Source organism: Drosophila guanche, unplaced genomic scaffold, assembly GCF_900245975.1.
Source record: "Drosophila guanche unplaced genomic scaffold, DGUA_6, whole genome shotgun sequence".
Classification (NCBI taxonomy): Eukaryota; Metazoa; Arthropoda; class Insecta; order Diptera; family Drosophilidae; genus Drosophila; species Drosophila guanche.
In genome coordinates, this window is record NW_022995751.1 from 5,301,298 (window position 1) to 5,317,602 (window position 16,305).

The following is a 16,305-nucleotide window of genomic DNA, read 5'->3' on the forward strand; positions in this document are numbered from 1 at the left end:
GGATAGGGGATAGCGGAAGCGAAATGGCCATAAACTTGGCCATAGAAATCGAAGCGCAACGAATCGATTTGGCCAGCAGTCAAACATAAATTGCAGCTGAACAGGAGAGTTCAAATCGGAAAACGAAGCCCGGTGGGGATTTATGCGACGAGTCAATGACTAGACAAAAGGTTAATCAGATGGGTCATCAAAAGTGGCCAGAGGATCATAGATGCCACTTGCCACACCATGGACTGTGGCTTATTTGCTTCTGATGGGAGCAGCGAGAAAGTCAGACACATCCCACGCATGTTCAATCAGTGATTGGGTTCACACGCTGCCCCTTATCGATGCGTCCGTGTGTGTAATTTGGATGGGGCACGAACTTTAAACTCTCGCTGGGCAAACAGTAATTTCTCAAAAACCTCAACCTCATATTGCGTCACAATGCAAAACGCTTATCGCTGCAGTTAAATATCTTTTGGATGCGGTCTGGCAATGGCAAGGGCTCTGCCTATGGCTATGGCTCTCGTTCTCTGGCCCTTGACTGTGGCGCGGCGTTGGCTGTGTGTTATCTGTGGGTGTAATTTTCTCACGGTTCAGTTTTCAGTTGGACGCGCGGGATTGAATTGCGTTTGCACATTTCCCTTTTCGTGTTTTTATTGCTCGCTCGCCAGCTCGCCGTGCTCCTCGTTTTGCCTTTTCGCCAACACTTTTTTTTTGTGGGTGATTACGATTGCGAGAGAAGGAGGAAGAACGAGCCCAGAGCCCAGCGACCAGCGACCAGAGCTCTGAGCACCTGGATAAATATCTTATCTTCGCATTGGGTTTCCTACGTCTCCTTGCTGCTCTTTCTTGTTGTGGTGTTGTGGTGTAGTGGTATCGTGTCGTGTCGTATCGGATCGTATCATATCGCTTCTGCTTTCAGCGCCTCATATCACATATTAATTTGGGAGTAGCGTGGGAAAGCAAAGCTCGCAAATTTGTAGCCAATTCGCATGCGAAAGTGTTGTTCCTCCGCTATCGCCACTATCAAGTGCTTGGATTGTTTGCCCTGTGCCCAAGCAAACAATCGAGCACAGCAAATCTTACGCCACCGAGTAGGCGTTGGGAAATGTCAACAACGCCTCAAGGTCTCCAAATCTTAGTTGGGTCTTAGCCTCACGCTTTCAAATAGCTTTTAATGCAATCAATTTGAAATTTTAAACTAGAATTCAATTTTGCTTAATTTAAATTAAAGACCATCAAACTTTCTATTATATTATACTTATTAAACTTATTTATCATTTGTTTACTTACAGCAGGGTCTGCTGCCTGGCCCTGATGGAGTCGGCGTGGAGTCTGGTCATCTCCTGCAGTGGACCTATCTAGTAAGTGAATTCCTAGACTGTCTGTCCTCCCAATCTAAAATCTGTGTTTCCATTTGAGATAATTTTTGTTGTACAACAAATTGTTGCTTGTTGTACAAAAGAAGTTGTTGCACAACAACCACGTCGTTTGCTCAGTGGCGCCCCCGCCAACCGAATTTTCGGCTAGTTTTTGTTTTGCACAGTAGCGCCCCGCCAACGCAACGGCCAATGCTGGAACTAAAATAGTAAAGTTGGAGAATTCACCGCTCAGACATGGGGCGACACTGTGCTAGCTCTTGTTTGCACAGTGGCGCTCCACAGATAAACGGCCTCTTCTGAAACTAAAATATCGTAGTTAGGGAAATTAACGCTTATGGTGGGGCGCCACTGTGCAAGTTTTTTTGCACACCAAGAGGCCAGTTTTTTTATGCTTTCCCCTTTTCCGATCCTTTTCAAGGATCAAGGACATTTTTCCAAGAAATATATCTCGTTTTCTGTGCCTCGTTTTTTTATCTTCCTCGGCTTCCTGTGATTGTAAAGGACATTAAGTGAGTTTTAAATATTTTATTGTTTTTTTTTTGTTGTTTAATGCGATTTTCTGTTGCCCCAGATCCGTATCGAGGCGGGGCGGGGCATCGGGTCTTTGTGTATTGAATAATATGTCATGATTATTGAAATAGGGCGTAGATAATGTACAGTAAATAAATGATAAAACAAAATAATTGTCGAGCAGAAGCAACAAGATGCTCTGGCTCTAGCTGCCTCCGTCCATGTGTCTTGGCTTAGTTCGAACAGCGAGAGTAGGAACTAAATTACGACTAAGTTACGACTTGTTTGTCAAAATCACTACGATACAAAATCACTTCTAGAAGAATTCCTAAGTAAGCTTAATGCCACGTACGCGTGGTGCACATGGCATCGACTAAATCGAAATACTTTTGTTGTTTGTAATAGTTTCCTTTCGGTTTGTAGCTGGGGCTAATGGGGTGTGGGGAAGGGATAGGTGTAGGAGCGTGGAGACAGAGGAGTAGGACGAAAAAGGGGAGGAGAAGGATAACCACATGGGGAGAGATAGGAAGTTTAGAGTCCTAAAAAACTTTGGTTAGCCCTAAAATTAGTTAAAAACTTAACGTAGACATCCCTGTGCTTAGAAGAGTTTCATTTAAGACTAATTTAAATTAAATTAGCAATAAGCTGCGCAGCCCCCCTTGAAGGAGGAGGCACATGCCGCTCAATGGCCGCCACTGAACTCGGCATGGAATTCGATAATGCTGACGTATGTGCCCGCCACAAAGCCAATCACTCCGAACAGTATCAGGCCAGAGTTCTTCCACAACCGCCAGTTGAACCGTCCATAGCCTGGGTCCTCATGGTACACGGCCAGCTCGATCGTCGCCGGCACAATCATGCCCAGCGTACTGAGGCACACGGCACCAATAAGCGAGATGAAGGGCCCCAGATTGGGCAAGGCCACGGCAATGCCTCCGCACAGCACCTGCAAGAGATTAAATATAATGTTTAACGGGTGCTTAACAGACAGAATGAAGCAGCAAAGCTTACCACCAACGCCACACGCAGTCCGTACTCGCTGATGTTCTGGCGCTCTGGCCTGATCTTGTGCTCCAGCCCCTTCCAGAGGATCGAGACGGGCACATAGAACTGCAACGTGAAGGTGAAGAAGATGGCAATGGCAATCATCAGCTTCACGGACTGAGCCAATCTGCAGAGAAGGCAAAGACAAGAGCATGAGTTCGGCTGCTCCAAGGATTAAGTAGATTGGGTAACTCACTTGTCATCCAACGGCAGGTTAAGCGTGATGCTAGCCTCGGTGTCGGGTCCGTACTTGAGGAAACCGAAGAAGCCAACGAGCGTGTACAGGGCAATGACCAAGCCCATGCCAAAGTTCAGCACGGAGGGGCAGCCAATGAAGTGGGTGGGGTTCCTCATGTCGTTCTCCAGGGACATGACTACACCGATGCCCTCCAGGGCGAAGATCACCGTGCCGAAGAAGAGCGGCCACTCGGAGACGGCGACCAAGCCGGGACGCTCAGAGGGCGCCGGCAGATCGGTGAACATGTAGATAAACGTGATGACAATGCCCACGAACATCAGGATGTTGGCGATCATCGAGAAGGGTGTCAAAAACTTGAGGTTTCGCACGAGGCACATGAAGATCAGCGGCACAGTCACAATCATAATCCAGACGCGAACACTCAGCACCGTTTCCAGATAGACGCTCACCACCTGCTCCACGTTGGTGGCCACAAACACCAGGTAGATGCAGCAGCAACCAAGCAGATCCAGCACCAGAAAAGTGTTCACCATGAAGCGTATGAAGCGGGACCAGCGATTCAGCGCCGGCGGACCATCCAAGAAGGCCTGCTCGGCCACGTCTGCGAATCCCATCATCGGAATCTTGCGTCGCCGGCACAGTATGTGGGCGCACTTCACCAGCACGTGCACGCAGTAGGTGCAGAGTGTGCCCACGGCGAAGGTGGCCACCAAACCGAACCACAGACCCGCATGGGAGAAGGCCATGGGCATGGCCAGGATGCCCGAGCCCAGCGAGCCCTTCAGCAGGTGCACAAATGTCTCCAGATCGCTAAGGAAATAAGAAGAAAATTATAAATTGAAGAAATTAATCGAATTTGCATGGTATAGTGGAAAATCTAATAATTTTTGTGGAAATCACGTTTTTCGTTGGAAAAGCCCCCAGTCTTGCTGGCCTGACGTGGCGCCGTAAATGCATTTTGCACATTATTTATCTATGGCTGTTCCAAAAGCAAACAGAACAGATTCAAAGGCATGCGCCCAGACCGTTGGTCAATAATGATTTTTGTGGACGGATCCGAAAATAGCCAATGCATATAGCCTCCTCCCGTGCCGATCTCTCAGATCTCTTGCGATGCAAGGCCGTGCGGATGCGTTTTTCTCTTCTCAGGCGTTAGGCGTGAGAGGACTTGTGGGTGTGGAGGGTAGGGGCAGGTGATTAGAAGAGGCAGCGTTCCTCATTCCTCATTCCGCACGATAAACGACTCGAGCAAAAAACATTTGGCGGCGCTTCTCGTTTTCTTTTCAATTCGCCTGAGATTTACTTTATTTTGATTTTTATTTTTAGTTTGGAAGCCAAGCGACCAAGGACAATGCCAACAAAATTGCATTTCCGTTTTATTCTTTTGTGTTTTTCGCCATTGGGGAAAAGGTCAGTGACGCGCGCGGGTGGGTCACGCGTATCATTAATGGGGATTAGTCATTGAAAATTGAGGTTGAACCCCCAACGATCCAATCATCAGCTGTTTACATAATTTACAAAGCAATCTGTTATCCGTTGATGGATGATTTGTACTTACGATGTGGGATGCTCCACCTTGCGATGCTCAAAGGGATTGTAGTTGCCATCGTCGGAGTCGCCGCCGCCTTTCTTGCGGGTGATCACCAGTGGCAGGGTGGAGCCAGCCGCCTGCTGGACGGGCACATCAGCCATGTCCGAACGGATGAACCTGTCCGAAGAGGAGTACATTTCAAACATGGTCGTGGAGGACTCGTTGTCGATGTTCTTGTACATCGCGATGCCGTGCTAACAACTTAGCTTAGCTAACAACACTGCCGCTGCCTGAGGCATCGACTGATCGAATGATCGTGGCGATTCGATCCGATTCGAACCGATGCCATCCGACTGGCGGATATACTCACTTGGGTTGGCCTATGCTCGCGTTGTTCCTGCCGCCTTGGGTCTTCTCGCTGTCATAGCCGCTCGACACAACCGTGGGGATTTTCTGCGAAGAGAGACACAGAGAGAAAGAGAGAGAGTGGATGAAAAAGGAATGCCGAACGAATCAGGTGCGAAGCAAAGAGCAAGAGAGAGAGAGAGAGAGAGTGTGGGAATTATGTAAAGCTCTTCGCAGCTGCAATCTGCATCTGTATCTGCATCTGCCTTTGTATCTGCTTCTGCTTCTGCATCTGCAGTGGCCAGTGTCAGTGGACGCCGAGAAACAGACAAAATTTCGCTTGCCAAAAAGCAAATTAGAAAAATACGCAAACAAGATCAATGAACAAGTTCAATGCAGTTTTATGACCACAGAAATCTTCTCACAAATTATTAGATCGTTTTTGCCACTATCCTAACAACTCTTCAACAAGGGGTATGCTAGGGGGGATGCTCCTGTTTCTGCTTCTGCTTCTGTTTCATGCTTTCGATCGCGCCTTCTGCTGCACCTGCTGTACAGAATCCAGCGATGTTGTCATCACAGCCGTTCCACTCGATGGCGCCGGCGGCGGTCCGCCACGCTTCAAGGACATCTTTAGCTTGTGACGACTGAGCGCGGCACTGGACACACGTCCGTCCCGCTTTCGCCCCGACCCCGAACCGGACCCGAAGCTATTCAGGCTTATGCCAGCCTCGGGCTGCTGCTCGCGACGCGGCGGCAGCGGCGGTTTTCCGGCGGGGGCGCTCAGCTTGACGACTTCCGTTGACAAAGCCAGAGAGAGGGAGAGAGAGTGTAGGAGAGAGAGATAGAGAGAGAGAGAGACAGCTTCCAGCAGGTAACGCGATTGCCTTTGGTCAGGAGGTGGGCGGAGATGCAGACCCAGCGCGTGACTCTTTCAAACGGCGACAACCAACTGAATCTCAAGGCAGCCGCACAGCCAGCCACCCAGCGAGCGGTGTAATGACGGCGACAAACGAAATCCCGAACCCCTAACACCCTTCCCTTCACATGCCACCCCCAAGCCAGGAGATGGCTCGATCGCTAGCTCGCTCGGTCGCCCTCTCTCTCGACGGGGCTCCCACGAGCATTATTCTACCAGATCAGCACCATTCCGCCTCTCGAGTGGAATCTGTGGGGGTGAGGCGAAGCAAGTTCATAGTTTTTTTTGGGTGCAGTCGCAGAATGACGTCACGCCCAGTCAGTGTTCCCCAACCCAAACGTCGCCCCCCTAACCACCTCACCTCCCCACACGTGATCATCGCACAACAATTGCAAGGTGAGGGGGGAGAGTGGTTGGGTGCGGTGCGGTGTGGGCCAGCGTGCTTTATATAAATTGTTTTTAGGAATCCGCTCGTTTTCAGCGGTGAAAATAAAACGCTGGGACGTAAACTGAAAATTAATGAGGAAACTACGAATTTGCGCAAAATACGTGCGAAAAGCCGCAGCAAAGGCAATACTCATTACAAATTATTCGCAAATTGTCGGTTTTTTTATGAGAGTGATTTTTTTCTATATCAGCAAATTGATTGTAATAAAAAAAGTTGATAATTTTTTCGTATTTTGGCGGGTCGATTGTGGCGCCATCAAGCAACTGCAAGCAGAAGCTCGAATCGGTTGGAGGCGACTGGCACTCGACTGTTAACTGCTACTGTTAACCGGCAGCTGTTGCCCGTTGCCTAACATAGCTATGTTAATATCTCAAATTTCTATGTTAACTGAGAGTGCATAATGTTAGCTTCTAGCCCGACTAAAAAGATGATTTCTGAGATAATAATATTAATAAGAAAGAAGTGTCGTTACATTTTAAATGTATGTCCAATGGTAAATTGGATCTAGATTCGGATCAATACTAATTAAAATAAATAGAATATCTGTGAAACAATTTCCATATTTGGGAAACCATAAAAGTTCAACCACAAAACGCTAAATTCAAAAAATCCAAAAATAGTCCAAATTGCAATTTTGTTTCTTGACGCTCCATTGACTTCCCCAATTCCAATTCCAGCCACTTAAAGCTTCAAAAGGCATCCACTGTGAACCAATAGGGAGAATAAAATACGCAAATTCAAATGCGAAGGTAAATAGGGAAAAGTGTGCATAATAATTGTACAGCTGCAGTGCAAAGTAATTGTGCCGCTCACTTATTCGCCACATAGTTAGTTAGCTATTCATTCTTTCAATTGCATGACAATGCCCGCATAATGCGCTACATTCAAGATCAGAAATCATTAAGCGTGAGAATGGAGAGGGCGAAGAAGAGTGCAAACGGAGCTTTTGCTCGCCCTCTAGCAGCACTCTCTGGCAGCGGCCACAGACACAGAAGTGGCGGGACAGCAACACGTGTCGCTGGCGCACTTCAGGTTCAAAATGGCTACAAGTGCTGTTAACATAGCGAAAAGTGTGACGAATGCAGACGGCAGTTGAGGGGAGCAGCAAATGAAATGAATGATACAAATGCAACGGCGGAAAGGTGAAAATTGGATCTCTGTTGTGCCATCTAATCTGATGGGATGTGGGTTTACGTAAGCGTGCTCGGAAGCACAAGGAAATTGCAAGCCATCACGAAACTAACCGATAATAAACACTCCAAATGCAGTAACAAACAAGCACTCAAAAAAGCTATAAATGTAAGATAGAATATTCCCAGCAATTGACACTTGGGCGATTGAGTCATGTTATGGATGCCCCACCCATGCAATACCGATCCGTCACTGTCATTCCTGGGACTTTAGTTTTTATGGCAGGTATTTCCCGATCTTTCTGTTGGCGATAGTGAACAGTGCGATAAGGAAGGGCTTCCGTTGCGTTAATGGCAGAAATCTGGAAGTAATCCCATAGTTTCAAGCCCTAAGGCAATGTTCATGACTAATCTAAGAAGGGTGACGTCTTTTCCTATCGCCAGACGGCGTTTCTTAACTCAAATTCATATTGCAACCCCCTAGCCGCTCGTAAAGCACCTCCGCTGCAGCAGCGCTAAAAAAAGCGGAATTCTCAGGCGCACATGCATTCCGTTTGGTTTCTAATTAAAACTGTCAACAATGGGGAACCGAAGCCAACTCCCAAGCGCCCCCAAACGCTCCCCAACAGCCGCCCCAACCTGGCGTGCCATTGAACTTATGTAAGCGAAATGTGGAAATGGAAGTGGCACAGGTAACAGGCACGGACTGGGGAGGGGAGAATGACAGAAATAGCGACAACGAAAACGAAAATGAAAACGGCAAACGCCAACAAATTGCAGTGGAAAATTTTACATTTATTTTAGAAAAATGCGAACATATAATGTGCATCGGTGGAACACAGTGTGTGCTGCAGTGAATTCACTGTGAAATCACGTGGCTGGCAGGCGGCTCAATTCCATTGAAAATTATCGGCAATCTGTCAGTTAGCAAATATTGTGCAGAAGGAGATCTAACTATCTATTTAACAATGACTTTAACTGTCCTATAAAGGTATGGGATAGGTTTTGGCAAACGCCTCCGAGCATGGGCTAATGTGCGCTACCCGGCGCCTGCAATTTGCAAAGCAGATAAGATATAAATGCAGGCGTGCAGAGTCGATTACTCCGATTTCCGCATACCCTGCACATGCATCGATTACACTGCCATTCGGCAAATGATCAGGCATCAAGCATCGGACACTTGAAACGATGCCAATCACCTGTTCCAAATACCTTTGGGAGGATATTGGATACTGCAAACGACTCGAATTATTTCTAGAACACTCCCAAGTGATTTGTTTTACCATTTGTAGTCATAGCCACCTATAGAAGTGCTTTGTAGTTTGAGTTTCAAGTGCAGGCTGACGCAATACTCAATATTCAATAGAGAGAACGAGAGAAGAGAAGAGAGCGCTGCAGCTGGTGGGGCAAAGCAAACTGCGCATAATTAGCTTGGAGCGAGAGAGTTGCTCCCATTGGACACACTCCACTCTGTTCCACTGCAGTGTGGGTTTCAGCAGTGGAAAGTTACCGAGTTTCGGATGGAATCAGAAACGGAATCAGAGTCGTGGTCGGAGTCCAGTGTTTGAGTTTATGCCAAAGAACTGCACATGCAGCAAATTCCCCCGAACCAGCGAATTCAGAATTCAGAACAAAACAACATTTGGCGCTTGCGCAGCAGCCAACAAATTGAAACTCACACAAGACGTACGCTGACTCTTATGCATTAAATTTTATGTGCGATATCGCAGACGTGATACTTGAAGAGCCCAAAATTGAGACCCTCAGAAATAGCTGACGCAGTAGGTAGTCGGCCACTTGGATGCCCTACACACAGCACTCAGCGCTGCTCCGAGTTCGAGTTCGAGTCCGATGCAGACATAAAAGTGCGGAGCAATGAATGGAAAATTCCACTCGCCGACGACGCCGCGACGGCTGTCCTGCATGTCAGAGTGAGGAGAGAAGAGGAGAGAAGAGAGGAGGTGTGTGTGTTTGTGGCGCGTTTCTCATAACAACCATGCCACCAGACCCTGCCAGAGCAGTCCCAGAGGCTATAAGTCGGCAAAAGGAAATACACAGAAATCATCCCCGAAATTAGGCTTCAGTTTGTTATCAATCCAAACAAACAGTCAAGAGATTTGCATAAACAATTCAGTCAGACGTTAGCAGGAAAGACCCCATCGATCAATAAATTAATATAGCATTAGCGTTAAACTCTGTGATGGAGAAACCAAATCACATGTCTCTGATATCCATGATATGGCGAGATATGCAGCCCAAATCAATCGCCAAAAACCGAAACGGGGCCCAAGCGACTATTATATAGTAAATGCTGATGATGTGCATTAAGTATTTGTGCAAAATTAATGGCTAAATTGCAGTTATATGCAGTCATGCATGCACATGACACGGCTAACAGGCCAGAGAATAGAGTAGCGATAGAGAAGAGAGTACCCAGAGAAGGCGGGAATCCCTTTTTGGAGGAGAAAGACTGCTACTTACAGTGTACTCAGCCGGCGCCAGTGGCGTCCGCGAGTCGCTCTTGTGGAAACTCATGATGAGCGGCTAATCCTGGTGGCGCCAGTAGCCAGTGGTTGGCGGTTATCCTGGTGCGCGGAACAATAAACGGCTCTGGCAGCAGCCTGTGCCAGCAGCAGCACTTTCCAAGCACTTTTTTCGATACAAAATAGAATTTAATAGGAAGATTTAATAGCAATGATTGAGACTCGATATTTGGGCAATTTGGTGGTTGGGCAGGAATATTAGATAGAAATGCAATATTACTAATGCAACTTGCGAGACAACCGGGAGTCGAGAGCTGTATGTAGCTAGAGCGACAACTTTCTAAGTACGAGGCCCAAGACCGTTGCGATTTGAAGTTAGATTTTCAGACGGAGTTCTCTAGCAACCGCACGCTTTGAAAAACGAAACAAGAATGCCAACCTTTGCACAGAATCGGGCGAGTAAAACCCCCGCCGATCCGATTTACAGTCACTATTTTCACCGAGCCATGATGTAATTATATAAGGAGGTGCCGTCGGACGGCGTTCGGGGGAGTTTTCGGCCTCTAAATGTTTAGTGCGCTCTCGCTTGTTCATGCGAAAGGTTGTGTGCATACGATAGTTTCGTTTCACTCACACTTACTGCGCAGAACCCTTTCACTCGCACTTATTCACAGCATTGCTAGGAGTCTCTTATTTTGCCAACGGGCCCTCCTTATATGATTGCTTCATGCACCGAGCAATGCAGAAAGAGAGCGCAGCAGCCTATCAGAGGGTGAGGTGAGCGTTGAAAAGAGAAAGAGAGACAGAGAGAGCGCGCGCTTGTTTGCTTGCCAGAGAGGGAATATTCCGTTATTTCGATTGCATTTCGAATCGATAGATTTTGCCTTGGGAATCCCCAGGCCGCCAAAGGAAACGAAACGAGAACAGGCTTACATATTAGGTAGGAAATTAGTTCCGCTTAGGCGACATTCCAGGCATATGCTTTAAATGTAATGCCGAACTAACGTGCGTCACATGCTGCAGATATCGTGCCAGTCAGTTGCATGAATCAGAACGCTTTTCGGAAAAGCTCAAAACGGGGCAGGCAATATGGGAAAGATAAATAGGAGATGTGCATGGCAAATAGCAGGCTAATTAATTATAGATATTGTGTAGATAAGATTCCAGGTTAGAGGCGTGCGGGCGGGGTAAATGCTCCACTCTGTGGGGTGTCGTGTGTCGCGGCGGCATCAATTGGCAGCCAATTGAAACGTGCGACCCTAAACGAGAACGAATTGATCGCAGTCGGAATTGATTGCCAAAAATACTATGACTCTCCGTCAGTCGGCAGAGTCAGATCAGTCATTTGCTGTAGAATTGAAATCAATTTGATTTCTGCGTCGCATTTATTCACGGGTAATTCGAGCGTGCTCCCGCCCAACGCAGATGCATGTCTCCAATGCTCTGCAGAACCAGTTCGAGGCGGTTACCTCCTTGCGCTTCATATTTATGGAAATTTTTCACAATTTATTGCAAGTTGAAAGATTGGCGAAACGCACTCAAACCAACTAAATTGAATCTGGCGAGGAGGGGACTTGCTCTAGATTGAGGCAGCTTTCTATGAGAGTTCAGGGCAAGGGCCTTGCAGTGGATTAAGTGAAGAGTGAACTTGGGAAAATAATAATATTGATTGAGTCTTTAGAGCGCTTAACAGAGATCGATGGGTAATCGTTTTGAATTGCAAATTTGAATTTCAACCGTTAAATTTTAACATTTCCCAGCGGCCAAAAATGTTATTGCATACTTTTAGCTCAGATATAAGTGGCGCCACCCTGAATATGGCGGCCATAAATGAAACCAACAACAACTGTTAACTTTAACATTATGCTAAGCTAGCCTGTTTGTCATGTAGATAGGCTTTTAAAGCGGTGGCGCCGCCACGTCTTTTGGCAGTTTGAGGAACTAAGGTGGCAGTTTTGGGACCTTTGCCGAAAATGTTTGGAACTTTGTCGCCAATTTTAGGAACTTTAGGTTTAAGGGGGCTTCAGCTTCAGAAATCAGCTTGCTAGCCTCAATGTTCCACTTTTTGTATAATTTTATGTTGTGTTGTTGCTCTGACATTGCTCATACGCCCCGCATCGAAACTTTGATTTTGTTTGTTTGCGAGCAGAATGCTCCTTAATTTGTCTGACCTCTGCTACCGATCTAGACGGATTTAGCTACTTAGCTTATAGATAAATATATGGATATAAATAACAACATATGTACATAACAACGACAGCATTCACAGACTCACATATCAAATCATAACAGTGGGGGTAGACAGTGCAGAGTGTAGGGTGTGGCAGCCGGGACAAATCCGAATCAAGTCGTACTTGAACGCCAATTTACTGCAATCCCAAGCACTTGAAAACAGTTTTCTGTTTTATTTAAGAAATTTGCATATTCAAAAGCCAAAAGAGCCATGTACCCAGCTGCAGTACAGAGATATGCACCCTAAATCTGGGGCTGTCCAACCGGTTTTTGGACAGAGATATTTTCCGTAATTGCAAAAAAAACTCATATAAGCCTGGCCTGCCTGCAGGCTGAAAGCGGAAACACAAAGAGAAGTGAAATGATGCACTGATCGATCGTTGGGGTATTACCTAAGCATATTCACAGTGTCAGCCACAATCCACTTGTCATGCAAGGCACAAAGCACCTCCCACCCACAGCACACAGCACACAGCACACAAAACGATTCTCGGCCGCGTACGCGTACATCCTTGAGCCATTCAACAAAAAAACACTTGTTGAGAAATTCCCCCCACAATCATGTCATTTGTAGGTTGTTGACTTTGAAAGCGCTGTGAGGTAATTGATTCAAGTTTTAGCAGAGAAGAGAGATCATTATATCACACATTTATGGAGCACACAAACTTAACCGATTACAAAACACTTTCGAAGTTCACAAAGGGTAGAGGGGTAAGGCTAGGATTTCCTTCTGGATCCTTCACAGCACTCAGTTGACATATTCTCACCTCTTCGGGCTGCATGCCGGAAGCACAACCACAGCACTTAGTTCACGAATCTAAACTAATCGGCAATCCATACTTTCGTTGCCAAGAAAACTTCTGCAACTCGGAGTCGGATAAGACTTTCCTATCTGGGTATATCCGCAAAAAAAAAACAAAAACAAAAGGCTGACAATACACCTCAGGGCCACGGTACAAAGAGTGTCCGGCTATCGTTTGAATGACGCTGTTAATTAAGGAATGTCTGAAGATAGCCCCTAGCCCTCGTAGGATTGTGGTAAGAGATCACAGGACCCGACACAGACACGACAATCCAAAATGGGGTCTCGCGTGTTCATTTAATTAAGAATCGATGTACATATATCCCACACCTGATTAAGGTATGCCTGCAAGTGGCCAAAATAGCCGCCGCACAACTGATAAATCCCGATAAATCGCATAACAATTTTAGATACTTCTATAAATACGAAATAGAGTGAATGGAGTGCTGTGATTCACTGACAATGTGATTCATTTTGCCTTAAAATACTGTCCACTAAACACGGAAGACAATTCGGAGTCAAGGTCTGGATTTAACGATCTCGGAGCCGCCTCCCCCATATCAACCATTTCCACGGGCTTGGCTAACGCGCACTTTAACTGTTAATTACACGCTGTCACTGCTGTTCCAGTGTCGATTCTATCATTATCCGTTGATCCAAACAGTCACTATTAGGTAACACAGGCAGTGGACGACTGGCAGTCGAGGATTAGCCGTCGAGCACCGCACCTGATAAGCGACAAGCCAAATATAATTTGCCTGCTTTACAATCACTAAACGATAAAATCTCAAGTGTTATTTACAGTGGCACAGTCGGCAAAGAAATGATGACATTGTATGCTCTTTAGGGTGTCTGACAAGTACCAGATTGATTTGCGCTGATTTATAAGCTCATTTATCTTTGATTTACACTGTGCACGACTCTCATTGATGTCCCCATTTTGAGTGCGAGGCTCGCTATCCAAACCGTTAATAGGGCAGTGGCGGTGGGGGTATTGTTATCACTTACGAATCGAACCGATAATGCTATTTCGTGAGACTTACAGTATCGCAGGCTTGGCCTGTTCCACTAATCACGGCCAACGTCATTGTGCGCCCCCGATTGGAACTGGATTCCACACAGAATCAAAATTAGTAGCAATTAAATCAAGTATACGACGCCGCCGCTTGCGAGTGCGAGTGCGAGTGCAGGGGTGTTGTTTGTACAACGATTGGTGATCACAGAATAAAGACGCGAATGTGTACCGCCATTCAATTTAAAACAAAAGTTAACAAAGCACTCATGAGCATGAGGGGAGAGCAAATCTGAGAGCGCAACTCCGCTTCGTCTCGTCCGTTTGAAAGCTCTCGGTATCCGCTCGAGTGACACCCCCTTTGGTAACACTTGAAACATGTACTTGGCAATGGACGCGGTTTAGCATTAACATTAACATCAAACACTAGCATTGAAATCGAGTATGAATAGAAGGTGTACGTAGAGTCGATGTCATAGGTGCGTGTTGGCCACGCTCGTCTAGTCTCTTTTTATTGCAATTCCAGACAGCAGAACGTGAGAAACAACTCAACAAAAAATAGACGCTCGTAGACGACAAGTTGCCGAAAGCTAACATGATTAACAGGTAAATGCCCAGACTTGTGTAGTTATCTCTCCCACTCAGATTAGGAACAGTAGGTGGCTGGCAGATCACTTCCCCATAGATTAGGCCAAAAAGCTCTAACCATAAAGTGGTTGCAACTTACATGCTCGTACCTCCAAGAAGACGAAGCAGAAGCAGAACAGTATAGACAGCGACAGACCTTGCCACAACGAACCTTCTTTCACCCTGACCAAACGGGTGCAAACTGCGGATTCAAAACAGCAGGTCCACGGATCACAGCTAAATTCTAGTCCGGGTTGGAATTGTGTCACTCTCAATTCCCATTTCCTTAATTCGAAACAAACGAAAGCCATAATATAATAATAATAAATCAGCACTCATTAGGGGAGCAGCAGATTTAGTGATCTGCCAGCCCAGTACCCCAAAATGGGATTCGCATAAAGCCTAAAACTGTGTGGTGTTTAGAGCCACAAATTGAGAATAACAAAGTAATTTTTCAATTGAGAATCACACTACAAACACAGCACAGAGCACACAGCACACAGAGCGGTATGATGTATGGGTTCCATGGCAAAAAGAATTTCCCATTTCACGTGTACAGAATGGAAAGTAAAAGTTTGGATATTCTCGAGGCCAAAGGGCAGTCGACCACCTGACTAACTGACTGGGAGGGTGAGGGAGACACAGTGCAAATTGGAATGGGCATGGGCATGGGTACGGGAATGTGAATGAAGCATCTCCATGGACATGTCTCTATGTCTCTCTGTTCACTGTTCATTTGGCACGTGTTACATTGTAATGGACAAGCCACCCGCCAAGTGCTGGACAAGTTCATGGCGAAGCCAATTTTCTCTATTTGTGTGTGCTGTCATGCAGTAGAGCTGCGAAGGGCACGTCCTTGCGCCCAACTATGCCCTTCGCTTAGATTGAAGCTCGACTCCAAAGAGAATTCCCGGAAATTTGCAAAAACAACATACATTGTGTGTGCATGACGTTTCCAATTGTTGCTGATTACGGGTTTGATTTGTTATTGTTACAGTAAATTATTTTACTTCACAAATTAGCAAAAAAAGTTAGCTTGTTTTTGGTTTTAGCATGCAATTATCAGACATCCAAACAATTTCTATATTTAACCACAATTCATGATTTTTTTCTCTATGAAAATATGTCACGTTCCATTATGAAAATTGGCCTCAAATCGATTATAATTGTGTTGCTTTCCAAATGAATAGCTACAACATTAGTAACATCCTCATTTGGGAAACATTTAAACTGAAAAATCACACCAAAGCCATTTAATTTATGACGTCAGTTGAGGTGTTTTTCCTATCGTTTATGTGGCCTATAAACACCCCGAAATCGGCATCAAAGGAAGCCAATATATGGCAGTTATATGGCCACTAAGTGGTGCTAAATGGCAGTAAAAGAGAAAAAGCGTCAACATCTGGGGATGATCATCTCTTTCAAGCGTACCGAGTACCCTCCCGCGTCATTGGATTGAATAAATGTTGATAGATTCGATTCGAGCTTCCCTGACGTGCACGTGAATCATGTACGAGAGTTGTCTGGCCAAATGGTTTGGCAACGTCACCGCCAAAGTCAAGAGTGGATAGACGACGAAAGAGCGACTACGTCAGAGTCCCCAGTCCCGAGATGGAGCGCCGTCTCCTGACCGGTTCGACGGATACCCCATACCCA

At 46.1% G+C, this 16,305-nt stretch overlaps 1 protein-coding gene across 4 annotated transcripts; it reads right to left on the reverse strand.

The window, feature by feature from the left end:
• Positions 1–1,877: 1,877 nt before the first annotated feature.
• On the reverse strand, positions 1,878–14,770 carry LOC117587470 (proton-coupled amino acid transporter-like protein CG1139). 4 transcript variants are annotated; one of them, XM_034278199.1, is made up of 6 exons: positions 14,750–14,770; positions 5,022–5,104; positions 4,679–4,828; positions 3,118–3,930; positions 2,889–3,048; positions 1,878–2,823 (listed from the first exon to the last, which is right to left on the reverse strand). In XM_034278199.1, the coding sequence occupies exons 3-6, from the start codon at positions 4,810–4,812 to the stop codon at positions 2,560–2,562; spliced, it is 1,371 nt and encodes a 456-aa protein (XP_034134090.1). In that variant the 5' UTR covers positions 4,813–4,828; positions 5,022–5,104; positions 14,750–14,770; the 3' UTR covers positions 1,878–2,559. The 4 variants fall into 4 exon arrangements, with proteins under 4 accessions (XP_034134090.1, XP_034134089.1, XP_034134088.1 ...); XM_034278198.1 differs by lacking the exon at positions 14,750–14,770 and adding an exon at positions 14,054–14,197; XM_034278197.1 differs by lacking the exon at positions 14,750–14,770 and adding an exon at positions 9,975–10,402.
• Positions 14,771–16,305: the final 1,535 nt, after the last annotated feature.